This window comes from Anser anser (genome assembly GCF_964211835.1).
Source record: "Anser anser genome assembly, chromosome: 24".
NCBI classification, from domain to species: domain Eukaryota; kingdom Metazoa; phylum Chordata; class Aves; order Anseriformes; family Anatidae; genus Anser; species Anser anser.
In genome coordinates this window covers 953897-970855 of record NC_139745.1, presented here as the reverse complement: position 1 = coordinate 970855, position 16959 = coordinate 953897, and the positions used below count along the sequence as shown (strand labels likewise).

The following is a 16959-nucleotide window of genomic DNA, read 5'->3' as shown; positions in this document are numbered from 1 at the left end:
TGCAGGGGAGGGCTATGTGAGAAGAGCCCAGAAACTGCCCCGTGTTAGATAGGGACCAGTTTCAACCAGGTCCAAAAGGGACCCACCGCTGGCCAGAGCTGAGCCGCTGAGCGATGCTGGTTGTGTCTCCATGAGAGAATATTTATGAAAGGAAGAAACTACTGCACAACAGCAGCTGGGAGAGAGGATTGAGAAACGGAGACAGAAGGAATCCTGCAGACACCAAGGTTGGTGAAACAGGAAGGGCAGGAGGTGCTACAGGCACTGGGGCAGCAGTTCCCCCGCGGCCCATGGAGAGGCCCATGGTGGAGCAGGCTGTCCCCCTGCAACCCACGGGGTACCACAGGGGAGCAGATCTCCGTGCTGCAGCCCATGGAGGAGCCTCTCCAGGAGCAGGGGGTCTGGGGGGAGCTGCCACCCATGGGGGACCCATGCCGAAGCAGTTTGCTCCTGAAGGACAGACCCTGTGGTACGGTGCCACATCGGAGCAGTTCTTGAAGAACTGCTGCCTGTGGGAAACCCATGCAGGAAGGACGGCATCGCATGGGAGGGACTCCACGGGGAGCAGGCAGAGTGACCGTGAAGAAGCAGCAGATGATGTGCAACGGACTGACTGCGACCCCCATTTTCTTCCACTGCTCGGGGGGAGAAGATAGAAGGACGTGGGTAGGAGGAAGGTTATAGTTTGCTTTTCGTTCTCATTGCTCTAGTCTGTTAGCAATAGGCAATAAATTGCATTAAGCTCCCCATGCTGTGTCTGTTCTGCCTGTGGCAGTAATTGGTGAGGGATCTCCCTGCCCTTATCTCAACCATGAGCTTCTTCACCATACTTTCTCCCCGTCCTTCTGAGGGAGCGAAGAGTGGTGTGGTGGTGCTGAGCCGTCTACTGGCTTTAAACCACAACTATATAAATTCTAGGCCTTTTACAAAGTCAGCATCATTCGTTGCCTTTCAGAGATGCTACAGCAGAACTCTTCCCATCTCACAAGGCCTCAAACGTTGAGTCTTTTTTTGCACTGCTTTTGTGTAAGCACAGGTTATGCCCAAAGGGAGAGGCTTGTCTGCCCCTGTTCGTGTCCCTGCAGTTACACATCCCCCTCCTTCTCCTATGCGGGTTTTGGCGCTTGGCCACAGCACGAGTCCGATCGGGACACCGCCCGACCCGACCAAACCGAGGAGTGCCTTCCCTCAGCCCAGCCCAAGCACCAGCACGAGCCCTGGCAGGGGCAGCGGGAAGGCACGGCTTCCCCTCACAGCCAGCCACCGCTCTGGCGACGCCGCCCGAAGCCACGGCTCCACCCCGGCGCCCCGCGGGGCCGCCCCCTCCCCTCACCCCGGCCGCGGGGCCGCCCCCTCCCCACGGCACCCCGGGGCCCCGCCGAGCCGCGAGCGCGCACGCGCGGCGGCCGCGCCTCGCGCAGCTGCGGGCGCTCCGTCAGCGGCGGCCGCGCGTGCGCAGGGGCCGGTGGGGCGCTGGCAGCCGGGCCCGGCCGAGCCGAGCCGCGCCGAGCCGAGCCGAGCCGCGCCGCGGCGCCTCCGCCCGGCCATGTCGTACGGCCCGCTGGACCCCTACCGGCCCGGGGCGCCGCCCCCGCCGCGGGACTTCGGCGGCATCATCCAGACATGCAGCGCCAACGTGCAGCGCATCGCGCAGTACAGTGAGTGCGGCCGGGACCCGCGGGAGGGGAGCGCGGCGCAGCGGGAGCCCCCCGCGAGGGGGAGCCCCGGCAGGGTCCCGGCAGGGCGGGCGGGGGCCGGGGGCCGAGAGCCGGCCGGTCGGTCCGGCAGCTCCGCACCCGCCTGGCTGGGGTCTAGGGAGAGCTTGCGCTTGTCAGCTGCCGCCAGCCCGGGCAGCGTGCGCGACCGTGGCGCTTTTACCCACCCGCGTGAGCCCCCCGCGGGGCCGAGCCCGCCCTCTGTGGCCCTTTGGCCGCTGATCCGCGCGTGGGCGCCTTGGTGTGTGCCGCTGCTAGTGCTGTGTGGAAGCGGGCAGCCAAAGGCCGTCACCCCGCCTCGCTCCGGGCATCCCGGAGAAGCTGCTGCCGCAGGAGTTCCCGAAGGCTCGTGTCTACTTGCAGCTTCCTCTGAAATTCCTGAGCAGAACTATGCAAAGAGACGTTCTGCTGCTGGACAGAATGTCGTCAGCGAAACAGCGCTGCAGTTTCTTGGGCATAGGTTTGTCATCAGAGAATGCTACCGACGTCGTAAGGTAGTCACTGAAATTCTGTTACTGATCACTGAAATACGGCTTGCTAAATGAGTCGTTTCCAAAAGAGTTCGTGATACACCCCCTTCCTAAACGTGCTGCCTTTTCAAAAAATAGAGTTAGCTGTCTAAATGTATGCACACAATATATGCAAGATCAGTTCAAAATGTTTTTTCTACTGTAAGGTGGTGACTTCTCCAGTTTGATTATACAAAGCTATGAATATTGCTGAGACCGCTTTGCTTCTGCTCGGTCATGTTTGTTTGCTCTTGGTATAGCCATGGCTGCCTGTGAAATTGCTCCCTAGTTTGCCAGATAACATGGCTTTTGTTTGTGTGGTTTTTTTCCCCTTCCATGGGACTTCTCTATGATCTTCTTCTTCTAGTTAGTTCAGCTTCTCTTTCTTATTGTACAATATTCCACTGTCTCATGACCAGCAGCCTGCCTATCTCAGTGTGCCGCCTATCTCAAATGAAACAAATAGCCTTACAGTTTTTATCAAGGTGGTTGGGAGCACACAGAACATCTGACTTACTATTATGGTAATTAACTGTATTCCGCATTTATAAAGGGCTTCCATTCAAACCTGAGAAGAGCAACTGAAGCCTTAAGCTTTCTCTCATTCCTCATTTTATCCCTTGTAGGCAAAAACAGCAACCAAACAGTGGACGCAGCTGAACTTTATTCACTCCTTTTGGGAAACTCAGCAGAATTAGCACCTCCCACAAAATGTACAGAGAACTGTTGGAGGGAGCTGGTAAAACTATTCCTTGCAAGGCTGCATGTTACCTAAACATCTAGAGGAGAGATTAAAATGCTGTAAATAATCTGAAATGCGTAATGGTCTGTACGTGGAAGACTTCACAGCCTGAAAAAGGATTTTTAAACTGAAAGCTGTTGGCTGAGGAGGCTATCTCTATTGATACTTATACCCACCATCTAAAGAATAAAGGTGAAGAGCTCCAGCCTCATTCTTTGGCCTCTTAGGAGCTTTGCTGTCGTTTCATGTAGATTCTGCGCATTGCTGTTGGCTGAAATAAGCTAAGCACAGCAGACTGATCAACCTGGCAAAGACGAGAACAAAAAGCACACTGCCTGGCATGGAAATGAGACTCGTACAGGAATGTTCCCCCAAAGGAGGGAAAAAATAAATAGCAAAAGTATCTAGACACTATAGCACAAATGCCACCTGCCTGGTTCTTGATATCCATACACAGAACACGGTGTGTTATTTGTCAGTTTAACTTGACTGACAATTTCTGTGACCCACCTGTGGCCAGTAGATCTGTGAAATTATTGTGGTCTTGCTGGAAGCTGTGTTCATCTCAGTGTGTTCGTTGTTAAACAGCTCTCCGCTGTATGAGCTAACAGAAGCCAAGAAACTTGTTATGCTTGCTGTATGCAGAAGTCAAAATCCTTGCCTAATTACTGATTAAATCATATTGTAGCCCCATCTGAACTGTTATAAGATGCTGGACATCCCTTTAAAAGAATTGGCTGTTGTAGGAATCTGATATTTCTTTAGCAACACCGTGTGTTAACTGCAGTGGCTTGCTCCAGGCTAGAAGAAGAAATTGCAATGGTAGGATCTCACTGAATTGGAATTAAATTTTGTTAAACTCCTTGGATAATTCAACACCATTAAGCTGCCTGTAGAACTATATTGAGTTGATCATTCTTGATCTTGCCTGTCTCACTGCTGGAGGGGATAGGATATGATGCCAGGATCAACCTGAGCCAAGCAAGCACAGTACTGCTGTCATAAGTGGTGCTCCTAACATCTTTATTTTAATAATGCTAAAAAGTGTGTGGCTACAGCAAATGAGCTTGCTGATCTGTTCAAATATAATCTTCTGAGGTAGAGAAGAAATGGTAGTGGCTTTTCAGAAAGGTTAACAGCTTAATGCTATTCATACTGTGGTTGCACAATACCTAGTGCCTGCACAAGGGAAACAGTAGAAAGAGAGTAGGTAGGGTAAGAAGAGGGCTAGAACATCTCTTTGGCTACAGCCTGATTTCAAACTGATGTGAGATAACTGACGTACCGCCAGTGTTATCTGCTGTACTTGAAAGACTGTGCCAGTGCTGCAGCAAGTTTTGGCTACAGTGAGTAGCATAATTCATATATATATATATAATATATATATGTATATATATATATAAATATATAAAAAACTGTTAGCAACCTGTGCAATCAGTTCAGATCTCTGTTTTTAAAACAGAGCACTAATATATTAAGCAATTTTAGAATATGTGAAAGTGGCAACACAATCATAGAATCATTGAATGGCTCAGGCTGGAAGGAACTTTAGAGATCATCTATCTCCAACCCCCTGCCCTAGGCAGGGATGCCACCCACTAGATGAGGTTGGCCAAGGCCACATCCAGCCTGGCCTTGAACGCCTCCAGGGATGGGGCACCCACAACTTCTCTTGGCAACCTGTTCCAGTGCCTTGCCACCCTCTGAGTGAAGAATTTCCTCTTAATGTCTAATCTAAATCTGTCCTCTTTTAGTTTAAGACCATTCCCCTTTGTTCTATCATTATCTACCCAAGCAAAGAGTCCATCCTTTTTGTAAGACCCCTTAAAGTATTGAAAGATCTCAGTAAGGTCTCCCCGGAGCTTTCTCTTCTCCAGGTTAAACACGCCCAGCTCTCTCAGCCTTTCTTTGTAGGAGAGATATGGCCTAAGTGCTGAAATTACAAGGTTGTTAGAAACAAACACCTTTGTTAGTTCCAAAAAGACTGAGTAAATAGGAGCATGGCATGCTTTTAGCTACAGATATTTGCCTTCAGGTTATGTAGGCCTCCCTATCATGTTCTTAGAGGAAAGCTAATCTAGTAATCTAGAATGTTTCTAAATGGGGATGTTTAAAATGCATTCTTTGCTTTAAATGCAAAGCATAAGTGTTGTCTTACCAGCCTGAGTTAAGTGAAATGTCGCGAGAAATCCTTCTTTAGGAGAAGCTAGAAGAATAACTTCATACAGGAATAAAATACTCTAGAACTTGTCTTACTAACTTATCTTGTGATCTCTATCTTAGCTGTGCAGATAAAGAATTTGATGAGCCAGCTGGGAACCAAGCAGGACTCTAGCAAGCTCCAGGAAAACTTGTAAGTATTAACTGAGTTAACTTTTATGTAGGTTCTTTTAGTTGCCTCTGTATTCTTAGAGAAACAGAATAACTTGCTTTGGGCAGATGCAATTTAGTGTAGTCCTATAAAACAAAATGAGTAGATGTGTTAAGTAATTCACTGCGTGTGTCTCCAGGACTCTGGAGAAGCCATTCTAAGATGCTGGATAGGATTGACTAGAAAATGGTATAGAGTATCTAAAAAGGGTAGTAGAGTACAGCTAATGCATGGCTAATATACTGAGGACTAGTCTTAATTGCTTCACTTGTGGTTTAAAAGGAATTAATGCCATATTAGTTACTTAGTCCTCACGTAAGAGCAGTAAAAAGCAGCAAGGAAGACCCACACTTGCTGAAAAAGTATCTTTTAGTACAGGAGGAGCTGGGTACTGGAAACATTAGCAGTCCTCTACGGCAGCCAAAATGCCACATAAAACTTCACAAGAAGAGTTTCCCAGTGAGGAACAATATAGAAAATGTATTAACAGATATAGCTTAAAATACCTTCCAGAGAGACTTTACAGGGAGTCTGTATGTCTGTGCATCTTTTACAGACTTGAAAGGCATAAATATTAAGTTATGAGAAGAATAATTTTTGGAGTAAGGAAGGAAATTTGAAAGCGAGTTCTTCCATTATCTCTCATGTGACTGCACCTTGAAACTCTGAACATCCAACATCCCAATTTTTTTCTAATAGTGGATTTTTGGATAAATGCGTGGCTCATGGTGATAGTTCATACTAACATACATTGCATTTGGAGGATGTGATCGGAGTCAAAGAGAGAAAGGAATCTGCTTTCCTGAGCTGTTCAGGTGATTTAACCTGTACTTAATCAGTAGATTAAAGAACTAATCACTGGTGACCAAATTAATGTATTTCTGCTCTAATTTTGTTGTGGAAATGACTCTTATTCACTAAGATGTGAGTGGTTGTACTCCACAAATCGTCAGGTGCCATACAAATTTAATACAAAATGCTTGGGTGGCTTATGCAGTTCATCTACTGCTGGACAACTTAGGTAGTAATGCAGCCTGAACATGCCGATTCATGTATCTGTTGGGCTGAATAGCTGTTTTTCACTTCAATGTATGTGGTGTAAAAATAGAATTGTTAAGATTTGAGAGGTCTGGGTGAAAAGTTTATCCTAAAAGAACATTTCTATCAAAAAAAAGTGAAGTCTGATTGTTTCAAACTCCCCATTTCTAACCTAATACTGGGTATGCTACTCCTATAGGCTCCACCAAGAGACATCTCTCCATATTGCCATGTTATTTTCTGTTTGATTGCTTTATAGAATTGTGGCAGTTAACAGGCTACTCAAGGAGTCAATCCCTCCAAGGGGAGGTGACATGTTTGTTAACACTGAAGTGATTCCTTTTCCTTACCTTTTTTTTCCCTCCTGAAACAGTCTATAGGTTGGGTCTCTGCGGTTGCTTGGCATGGAACAAGGGAGCAGAGGGAGAGATGCTGTCTGAATGTTTTCTCATTACGGCCATAGTTAATAAAGCGTCTCTCTTACCTGTCCTAAATTGTACTTGTGCTGCTGTGCACATGGAGTACCCAGATCTGTTGACACATCTTATACCTATTAAATTCCAGTACAACTTGATCCTTGCTTTATTACTGTATTTTCTTGGTCTGTGCTGTTGCATATACACATATGGCTGTCAAATGAAACTTGCAGTTCTATTCTCTGTGAAGCACTAACATTTCTAATAAACCACGTATTTCATGTAGAAGATGATGTCTTAACATTAAACTTCATGTAACCAGTGGATTCCTGTAATTGCGGTACTAATGGAGGTGCTGCTTCAGATCCTTTGCACCGATAGCTTTGAATCTTTATGTTGTGACTGGAGTGGGCGGTTTAAGGCCTTTATTTGGGAAAGGCCTTACATTTCTCAAAGTAGAAGCTGTATCATTCTTCTCTGATGATTAGTTTTTACAGAAGAGTAAGAATTGGCTATCTCTGAGGTCTCTGTAGTTCTGTCAAGTGTATGCTTAAGCAGTGGAGTCAGTTTAGTCAATCAGGTTGCCAAGTGAAGAGTTAGTTACCAATTTGGTACCACCAACAATTCACCCTAAAAGTGGTTATGTTCCCTGAGTAAAACTTTTGCCTCCCTTGAATTTCTCTCTTTATGCAATTGGAGGAGAATATCTCTTTAAAACTACTAAATTGTATTAGCTAGCAGGGATCACAGGGCTACTTTGGATCTCTATAATGTAGGCTGGAGCCATGTTGATGGTGAAAGCTAAAAGTACATCTCTGTTCCATTACTGAAAAAAGATCCTTAAAGATATCTGATCCCAGAATGCTTTCTTGGTTGATGTTGTGAAAACTGAAATGCTCAGAGACTGCTTTTTTGGAAGAAACTTGTATAACTGCTTCTGAACTCATATTTTAGACAACAGCTACAGCATTCTGCAAACTGCCTTGCCAAAGAGACCAATGAATATCTAAAGGAGCTGGGGTCTCTGCCACTTCCTCTGTCTGCTTCTGAACAGGTACGCACACAGAATTTACCTGCAGGTTGGGTTTTTTTGGTCACTTTTTTCATTAAGCTAGCTTAGAACACAAGTTCACAGAGCTTGAATTGGCACAGATGAAAAGACAGCAGCCGTCTGCAATGAAGACAGTTCTTGAAGTGGGAAGATAAATGAAGCTGGCTATGTCCTGACTCTATGACATGGGGGGACGACACTTCTCAGCAGCAAATATCCGTAAATGTTTACGGAGACCTGCATATGTAGTTCTTTTTCTGAGTAAATTTCTGAAAAATACACTTGATCAGGAAGTGTTTGGTGACATGAGACTGTTTTAGGAGAAGAGCTTAGTGCAAACTGCATGTCTATATGAAGTGTGATCATTCCAAAAAAGCTTCCCCTTGGATGTGATTCATTAGCTGTATTGGGGGTGGGGGAGGGAAGGAGCTCTCACTTTGCTCGTATTTGAATAAATTCGATGAGGCAATGATTATGTCATTGTATAACAGTCCTTCATGGTCTCCCTGTGGGAAAGGGAATGGACAGTCCTCTGCTGTTGGAGTTCTCTCGACTCTACTTTAAATCAATACCACAGTACTGATTTATATGCTTTTGTGATACTCTTGTGGGATGATCTGTGGTCAGCAGCTGCTTTCTCAGTAGATTTAATTCTGTATTTAAAGGTTTAAATGCTAGTTGTAAGCATAGCCATGTTTTGCATGTTTGTTCAGCAAGTATTTTTCAGTTAATCTCCTTTTGGTGAGCAAACTCCAGACGTGTGCATGTTGCTGAATGTGGCAGCAACTTCTGAAGGTAAATGAAGCCTGATGGAACAATTCAATCAAAATCTGTAGGAGCTTGTATCATATTGAGGATCTCCCCTGGCGGAGGGGCTGTTGCTTCCAGACAGCTCAGATGAAAACTGCGGAGTATTACAAGGCTGCTGTAGCAGCTTATGCAGGGGAGAAATTGAAAATACTTTTCTCGTTGAAATGGCTGTTGAAATGATACAAGCTTGTTGAAGGGTCACAATACTAGAAAGCCTGAGAACAGCTGTTCTAGAATACTAGAGCCCTGAGAGAGCTGTTGGAAATCTCTGTAGTGGAAAACATAATTGGCCTGAGTATTAACTGTCCTTGGGACAAGTTTTTTCCACTTCATTTTTCCCATAACTGGGATATCACAACACTCAAAGGAGGTGTTCTAGGGAAGCTAAATAAGTTGATACTGAAGAAAAGATAAACTGAAATTGTTATTCTATTCTATCAGAATGGATATTCTGATTAAAATAACAGCAGGCTTGTGTGGCATGGCTGAGAGAGACGGCTCACAAAGCTGGGAGAGTGGGGAGGGTTCTTGAGAACAGACAGCCCCACACATCCAGAGTTGTTCTGCTGTGCTCAGGCCTCCGTTGTGAGAAAGTTAAGGGGATAGCCTTACCAGGAAAAGAGAGTATTAAGTACTGACAACTTGGCTAAGTAAAGGAATAGAGGGTTAAAGCTTTGTAGGTATCCAAAAGTTACATAATTAAATGAGGTAGATTACTGGAATGTGTTTTTAATAAACTTAGTGGTGTAGAACTCCTCTCTAGTTCAGTCTTAATTCTCTAATTTCAATCTAGTTTTGTGTTGCAGGAAACTTTTCTGCACTAGACATGGCATAGAGCATTTGGTATAGCAAATGAAAATATGATGGGCTTTTTGTTCTCTCCAGTTCCAGACCCAGAATGGTGGAATCAAAAGATCACTTGAATGTCAGCATTTATTTTTTTATTATGATGTTTTGGAGTGTCTGGATACAATAAGTGAATGGGAATATCTGAACACTTGTTTTTGTTTCAATTCTTTAGCGTCAACAGAGGCTTCAGAAAGAACGTTTAATGAATGATTTCTCCGCAGCCTTAAATAACTTCCAGGCAATACAGAGGCGAGTGTCAGAGAAGGAAAAAGAGACTGTTGCAAGGGCAAGAGCTGGATCCCGTATTTCTGTAAGTACATCACTAAAAAATTCCTACAAATAGTGAATTACAAGTGTTTTCAGAGATTTCTACTTGCCAATCAACTTCATATCTGCATACTGACACATAACTGAGGGCAGATGAGGCCTCAGTACATTATTTTGTCATTCCAGATGTCGTAAATACTAGGCACTCATTTTAATGTGCTGCTTCTCAATGTTAGTAGAGGAGGGAAGGAATCCTGGTAGTTGCAAATGTTGTGGAGGATGAGATGGGAACTCAAAGTACAGCTAATAGCTTAGTTTTGCAGGCTGGTCTTTGACATCAGCCCTAGGCTATAAGATTAAGAGGTCGATTGGAAGCTTACCATAACTTAAATTACATTTTAACCTCACACTTTATTTTATTATAGCTTCTGTCCTGCTAGCATCTCCAATGTATATTCAAATATTCTCCCTATTGTTTTTACAAGCTCCTGTAGCTCTTAAGAAGTCATAATAAAAAGACCAGTGGAAGCGTTTTTCTCCCCTTGTCCCAAGTCTTTGTGTTAAGTATGCATTCTTAACTTGTACAAGGGAATATATTTATCACTTGGTTTGTGCTCTTAAAAAATAAGTGACAGACAATGACACCTGATCTGAGTAAACAGACTCGCTCTTCATCTCTCAGTTGCGTCTGATACTTGCTGAGACAATCTAAATTCAAAAATTAAATCTGAAGATGAATCTAAGTCTAGTTTTAATTACCTTAAGTTAAATCTGAAAGTTGAAGTGGCAGTAGCATTCTCAAAGAACTATCTGGACAGTACATGCCTTTGTCTTTTAGATACGTCAGTTGATTTTGCTGCTGCTTCTGGTAGTCTACAAGTCTAATAACTTATTTATCTCTTCCAGGCTGATGAGCGGTTCAGAGAAGAACAGCTAGTTTCATTTGATAGGTAACACTTCTTGCATTCTTGGTTTGTACTGTTACCTATCTATAACTAAAATTATTGTGGTAAGGTATATTATTGTAACTTGGGCAAAGCTCTGTTAGCTAAATGAAAAGCCAAAAGATGTGAAATGCAATTATTACAGTACTCGTAGTATACAGCATAGAAAAAAAAAACCCACTAAGTGCATATGACAGTATTTTACCCTCCTTAAATGTAGGTTATTGATTACTGCCCAAATGGAAATAGTACAGTCCCTAGAATGTAGCAGTTGGGGCTTCTGGTTTTCTGGACTGTGAGCATGAGATTACCAGACATGTTTTCCATCACCATGACTCTTTCCACAAAGAGCTCTATACTTACTCTATAGGTTTGGCTATTATCTAGCAGCTGAGTTAGAGCTATTACAGACTAGTGTATGAGGCTGCCTTAAATTCAGAAGCCCTGGACATAATAACAAACAGATGTTATGATGCGCAACTCAACGTTACGATAGCGTCAGAACATACAGGTTCCGCAGTAACTGTGCGCTTGCATAGCAAGTAAGTTTGCAGCATGTTTTATCAACTCTATAGTGTGAGTAAAGTGAACTTTAGACGCTCTGAAAGTTTGTGATTACTGTGTCAGTTTCCACTATGTGTATTTTAGAAATGCGGGGTTGGCCCTATCTGTATAAACCTCCTAGTGTTCTAACTCGAGACCTAGCTTACGTGTCTCATCTACCCACACTCCCTCTGCAAACTGTGCCGCATCTGATCAGCTGTTTGGGATGCGTCCCCTTTGTTAGCCCTGTGTTTCCACGTACTGAGTCAGAACTGAAGACCCCACATTGTTCAGTTATACATACGCTGTGGTGAGTTTGAAGGCCTTGCTCACTAAAGGAAGGGGAACCACCTAAGTACCTGTTCATGCAGAGGCCTTTGGCTCATTGAGCCATAGTGGCATGTAGCAGCTACTCCGCTTTTAAAATTGTCCTTGTGTGCTACATGTCAGAAACTTCTGCCTTAAATACCTGAAAACCCTACAGTCATCTCAGAGCTGAATTCCAATGTCTCAGCTGTCTCTGGTCTAGTCATGTAGCTTAATTTGGTTTCTTTTTTATCTTATGATTTAGAGCTGTATACCCAACAGGCATATTGTGACATTAGTGTTTTCAGGTACGCTTCCCTCTTCAAAGAGGGAGATGCTACACTTGAGCTTCTTATGCAGAACACATAGATGACCTCGTATTATGCGTACTGCCTTCACTGCAAACTGTTTGTGTAATGTACACAGCAGTTACAAAGTGCTGAAATCAAGATGGGGGTAGATGAGGTGCAGAGTTATTTCTTTCTTAACATCTCTCTTGGTGTGTGATTTAACTTGCAGTTCTTAATTAAACTAATTAATTAAAATATACTCTTTATTCATATCTCCAAATGCCAGATTGCAAGTGAGCATCTTTGAACTGAGATGCTTCTCAGGTGTTCTTTTGTTCTGATAGTGTTGTGCTTGCAGGCTACTTTCCACCAAGAATTTCACCCTGACTGATCTCCCCCTTTTTGGGGTGGATGGTGAGAGGAAAGGAAGGTACAGATATTAAAAAAAAAAAAAAGTTTCTTCTATAACATTATAGGCAATGGTCACATCTTAGCATAGAATATCATATGCATGTACTGCTTTCCAGTTTCTTCACGTTTCCTGGCCTGTCCCTACTATGCAATTGTTCCTCTTTGTAGTTGTCCTAAATCTGCCTCTGTATCCAGTTGCAAGACCAGGAACATGAGAGATTGTTTTGTAGGAGTCTTTTTAACTTTAATTCACTGTTACTTTGGTATAAAGGTAGTATGGAAATAAGCCTACGCTGAAACAAACAGTATCTTACTTTCTTTCCATCTCTTCCCAGTGGTGAAGATTGGAATCAAATGCAATCTCAGGAAGATGATGTGGCAATAACTGAACAGGACCTTGAACTTATTAAAGAAAGAGAAACAGCAATCAGGCAGTTAGAGGTGAACAGTAGATTCTGCATGGTTAACAGTACTTGGAGATGAACCGAAGAAGTTGTGTGGTGCTAACTAATGGGATGGGCTGAAGAGACCTGAAGCTGGAGGAACAGAGTTTCTTGTAGGGAGGATTGATGCCAAGATCAATCTCCCTGCTCCTGTTGAAGGAGACTGGGTATATTTTCCTTCAGTGAAAGGAAAGATCCTGGCGATCCTTCAGAGATGGTAGGAGCAACTCATGTCACAATGTCCATCTCAATTCCCTACTGTGCTAATTGCTAGTGGCATGAAACAAATAGTGAGTAGTGGGAACATTGTGGGCTTCAGTGTTCATCCTGAGTTCCAGCAATAGTAGCATCGAGTCCCTTCTGTCAGTGAATGATGGTATCTATTCTGTTATTTCAAGCAATGTTCAGAAGAGGTACTAAGAATGAGGCTTAGAAAAGCTGTAACCAGTGTTTGTTGTAACTTGTCAAATTTGTCTTCAGGCAGACATTTTGGATGTCAATCAGATATTTAAGGATTTAGCCATGATGATTCATGACCAAGGAGATATGATTGGTAAGTGTTTGGATAATAGGAAGTTTCTCTTTAGTTTAATTGCATAGTCTGCCTGCATAGTTCAATTTTTCTGATATTTTGTATAAAAAGTATCATCATATTTCTGATATTTTTTCTAAACAGTGAAGCTTTGAATTCTTTTGCAACACGTTCTCTTATTTTTCCATAGATAGCATAGAGGCAAATGTGGAAAGTGCAGAAGTTCATGTGGAAAGAGCCAGCGAGCAGTTACAGAGAGCTGCCTATTATCAGGTAAATTCTGCGTGCTTGCATTATTATCAATGTACAAGTGAGCAATAATGGTACAGGCATAGCAGGACACATGTTAAGGATTGTAGCACACCAAATGAGCTATTTAAAAACAGCTTGTGCAAGCTGGCACTCCCACAAAACAGTTCTGAAAGGAATAGATAAAGCGCTTAAGTCAAGAAAATAGTATTGAATTTAGCATTCTAATTCAGATGAAGGAACAGACAGACTATACATTCTCTATATATGCTTAGCAAGTTAAATGTTCAGCTCTTTGCCATTCTCAGGAGAAGGCAGAACAGTTCTGCTAACAACAAATTCTCATGTTGTACCCATCTTGTAAACATCAGCCAAGGCAAAATTACATGTAAAGATGCAAAAACAAATAAAATCTTTGCCCAGATTAAGGAAACTTCTGATGACCAGGGTTTACAGCACCTTTCTAACTGCTCAGTTTCTATCCTGTAGTCTGATCTTCCTGTCCCGTTCACTCTTTTGCAGTGGTTCTCACTGCTGCTTAAATCTCCTTTACAATGCTCGTAGTTTTCTGTAGCATCTGTTCATTGTTGTTCATGGAAGTGCCTTCCCAGTGACAGGATGAGAGGCAGTGGGCACAAACCGGAACACAAGAGGTGCCACCTGAACACCAGGAAGCACTTCTGCACCGTGTGGGTGACTGAGTGCTAGTAAGAAGCTGCCCAGAGAGGCTGTGGGGTCTCCCTCCTTGGAGATGTTCAGAAGCCGTCTGGACTTGGTCCTGGGCACCCTGCTCTAGGTGTCTCTGCTCGGGCAGGGGGTTGGACCAGATAGACCCAGAGGTCGCTGCCAACCTCAACCATTCTGTGATTGTTGTACCTTACGTGTGGACTTAGGTTCTGTGAAGGAGCGAGGGTTCTGCTGGAGTCAGCCCTATAAACACTTCAATGCTGGGACTTCAGACTCCCATACAAGGTAGAAAACTGGACGCTCTCAAGCTATTGAGTGGGGAGATGCTGGAAAGCAATAGAATTCCAGTGCTGTTTAAGCTGCAAGGAGGGGAAAGTAGCTTTTGCCACCTGGCAACATGTAGTATTCCCTGTCTCCATGGCTTTCTTATTGATATTTCAAAACTTTTATTAAATCCAAGTCTGGAAGCTATTAGGCATATATTGGATGTGTTTTTCTGGACAGAAAAGGAAGTATTATAACTAGTCTCAAATCCTTAAAGTTATAAATATTTGGTGTATGTAGACAGACTGTAGCTTCCTATGATGAATAAGATGATCAAAGCTGTAAAGTCCAGGTACAGTAACTATATATTAAATCATTTAAACTGTAGAAATGCGATGATACTTCTGCACCACCTCCAAGTTGCTATGTGGAGATTGCATCAGAGGACTAGCGTTTTTATTTGTTTTACCTAGAAAATCCAAATAGCTAGAGATGTTTAGCTTTCCTTTGAAGCTGTGGGGGCATCCCTTAGGATGAAAAATATATGGTAGGCATTAAATTCCTTTCTGTAGCTAACTTGAAGTAAAGCTTGTGTTTTCCATAAAAGCAGCAAGTCTTGTTGCATTTTGACTTAATTGCCTGTCTTGGACCACTGTGCTCCTAAGCTAGCTACGTTTAGCTGCAGGATCGTGCTGTTTAAGGAACATGCAAGTGTACAGACTGCTCTGGTTACTTCCGCTGAATAAGTATGGATATTGAGTACTCTAGTTCACTGAAGCTAGTTACATTAACTGATAAAACTCTTGCTTTTTTGTCATCATCTGTTTTTGGTATAAGTGGTGTAAGTGGCTTTTTTTTTTTCTTCTTTTATTAGAAGAAATCCCGTAAGAAGATCTGTATCCTGATTGTTGGTCTTGCTGTGGCTTCTATAATCATAGGCTTGATTATCTGGCAGACAAAAAAGTGAAATCTTCACGTGGAACCTTCTCTCATTGCTGAGAATTTTTTTCCCCCCCAGCACGAACAGGCTGACTAGTCTCAGAAATGAATTGACCACCCTGAGAGAGAGCACAAGCTGGTACTACTTCTAGTAATAGCAACTAATATTAGCAACTAATGTGCAGATAACTAGTATTTGGAATTAGTGAACCATGGAGACAGTATCTATCAGTTTATATACAAATTATCTTGTTTTATGTAACTAACATCTTGTGGTTTTGCTTTCTGTAATATATTATTCCCTGTCCCAACTGTACGCTGAAGTGTGATCGATAATTGGAGATGTCTTGTTTTTTGACAAGTGGCACAATCTTAACTTTTTATATGTATAGGTAACTTGTTGGACTGGAATAAGAATGACATTCAAAGAGGGCACAACAATGATTTGCACTACCTTAATTCAGCAGTTTCTAAAGTCTCCAGCATCTGCCCCATGGTTTTTATTAGTCTCCAAGTGGCCGTGGTTCTAAATTCAATTGAAGAGAGATGCCATGGCAGATCTGAAAGGCAAGGAGAAGTATGTATGGATGATAGTTGGAACCACTGTGTACTTAGTAACTGGTCAGTTTGGCCTTGAGGCTCGTTGTTTTTAATTTTTGTGCATGTTTTTTTGTTTTGTTTTGTTTTTCAGAACACACAATTTGAGGACAAGGGTGTCCTTTAACTTACAGTCTGTCAATGCAGCTTCCTTAGAGAAACTAGCTGACTTGTTGTTAGACAAATAAATCTCTTCCAATGCTGACTCAAAGCACTAAAATACAGAGTTTAGCTGCTTGCTCCTAATAGTTTTTTTCAGGGAGAAAACTGTGCAAAGATAAGGAAGTGGGCACTTAAGTTTACAAGCCAGCAAGATAGATGAGTTATAGGTGAAATCTTGCATCTGGAAGATTATTGTAGTGTATTAGTAAATATTGTATGGCTTGTGAATATCTGGTATTTTCCATTCTTTATGAAATAAAGTGCAGAAATTGGTTGGGTGAAGTGCTAGGTTTTTGAGACTGTGGATGAGCGTGCAAATGAAAAAGATTGCTGGTTCCAACTGTCTTGCTAGCAGAGCTGGACAGAATGTAGCAAGCACTCCTCACTGTGTAGCTCTGAACTGACATGCACTGAGGGAACAGCAATCTGTCCAAAGCCCAACACAGTGTGGTAAATGCATCATACTGACCCATTTTGTATTTAATCCTTATTCCATGTCTCCTGTATAATAAAGTAAATGTGAAAGCTGGGAAGGGAGGATGTTCTCCCAATTGCACAGTGGTTTGCACTATTGCGCCATCATTCCATCTAATAACCGTTAATAAACACTTTTAAAAGCCTTTGTCACAGCTTCTTTCTCTTGCGATTTGGACATCTACCCTGCTTTATATAAGCAACAGCAGTGTTTCTTCTGACGTTAATTGTGTGGTCCCTGATTCTTCAGAATGAAACAGCTGAAACCACTGATTTTTTCACGTGGACATAAAACACACTAGCTGATATAAAATTGAATCTGATGCAGGTAAACCTTGACTACTTGCAGA

The 16959-nt window shown here is 42.9% G+C and overlaps 1 protein-coding gene across 1 annotated transcript; it reads left to right on the top strand.

The window, feature by feature from the left end:
- Nucleotides 1–1406: 1406 nt before the first annotated feature.
- STX12 (syntaxin 12) lies at nucleotides 1407–16755 on the top strand. Its single transcript, XM_083810190.1, has 9 exons — nucleotides 1407–1658; nucleotides 5250–5319; nucleotides 7746–7845; nucleotides 9674–9811; nucleotides 10675–10718; nucleotides 12598–12703; nucleotides 13186–13258; nucleotides 13428–13510; nucleotides 15312–16755. Exons 1-9 carry the CDS (start codon nucleotides 1547–1549, stop codon nucleotides 15402–15404), a joined length of 819 nt encoding a protein of 272 aa, XP_083666316.1. The 5' UTR covers nucleotides 1407–1546; the 3' UTR covers nucleotides 15405–16755.
- Nucleotides 16756–16959: the final 204 nt, after the last annotated feature.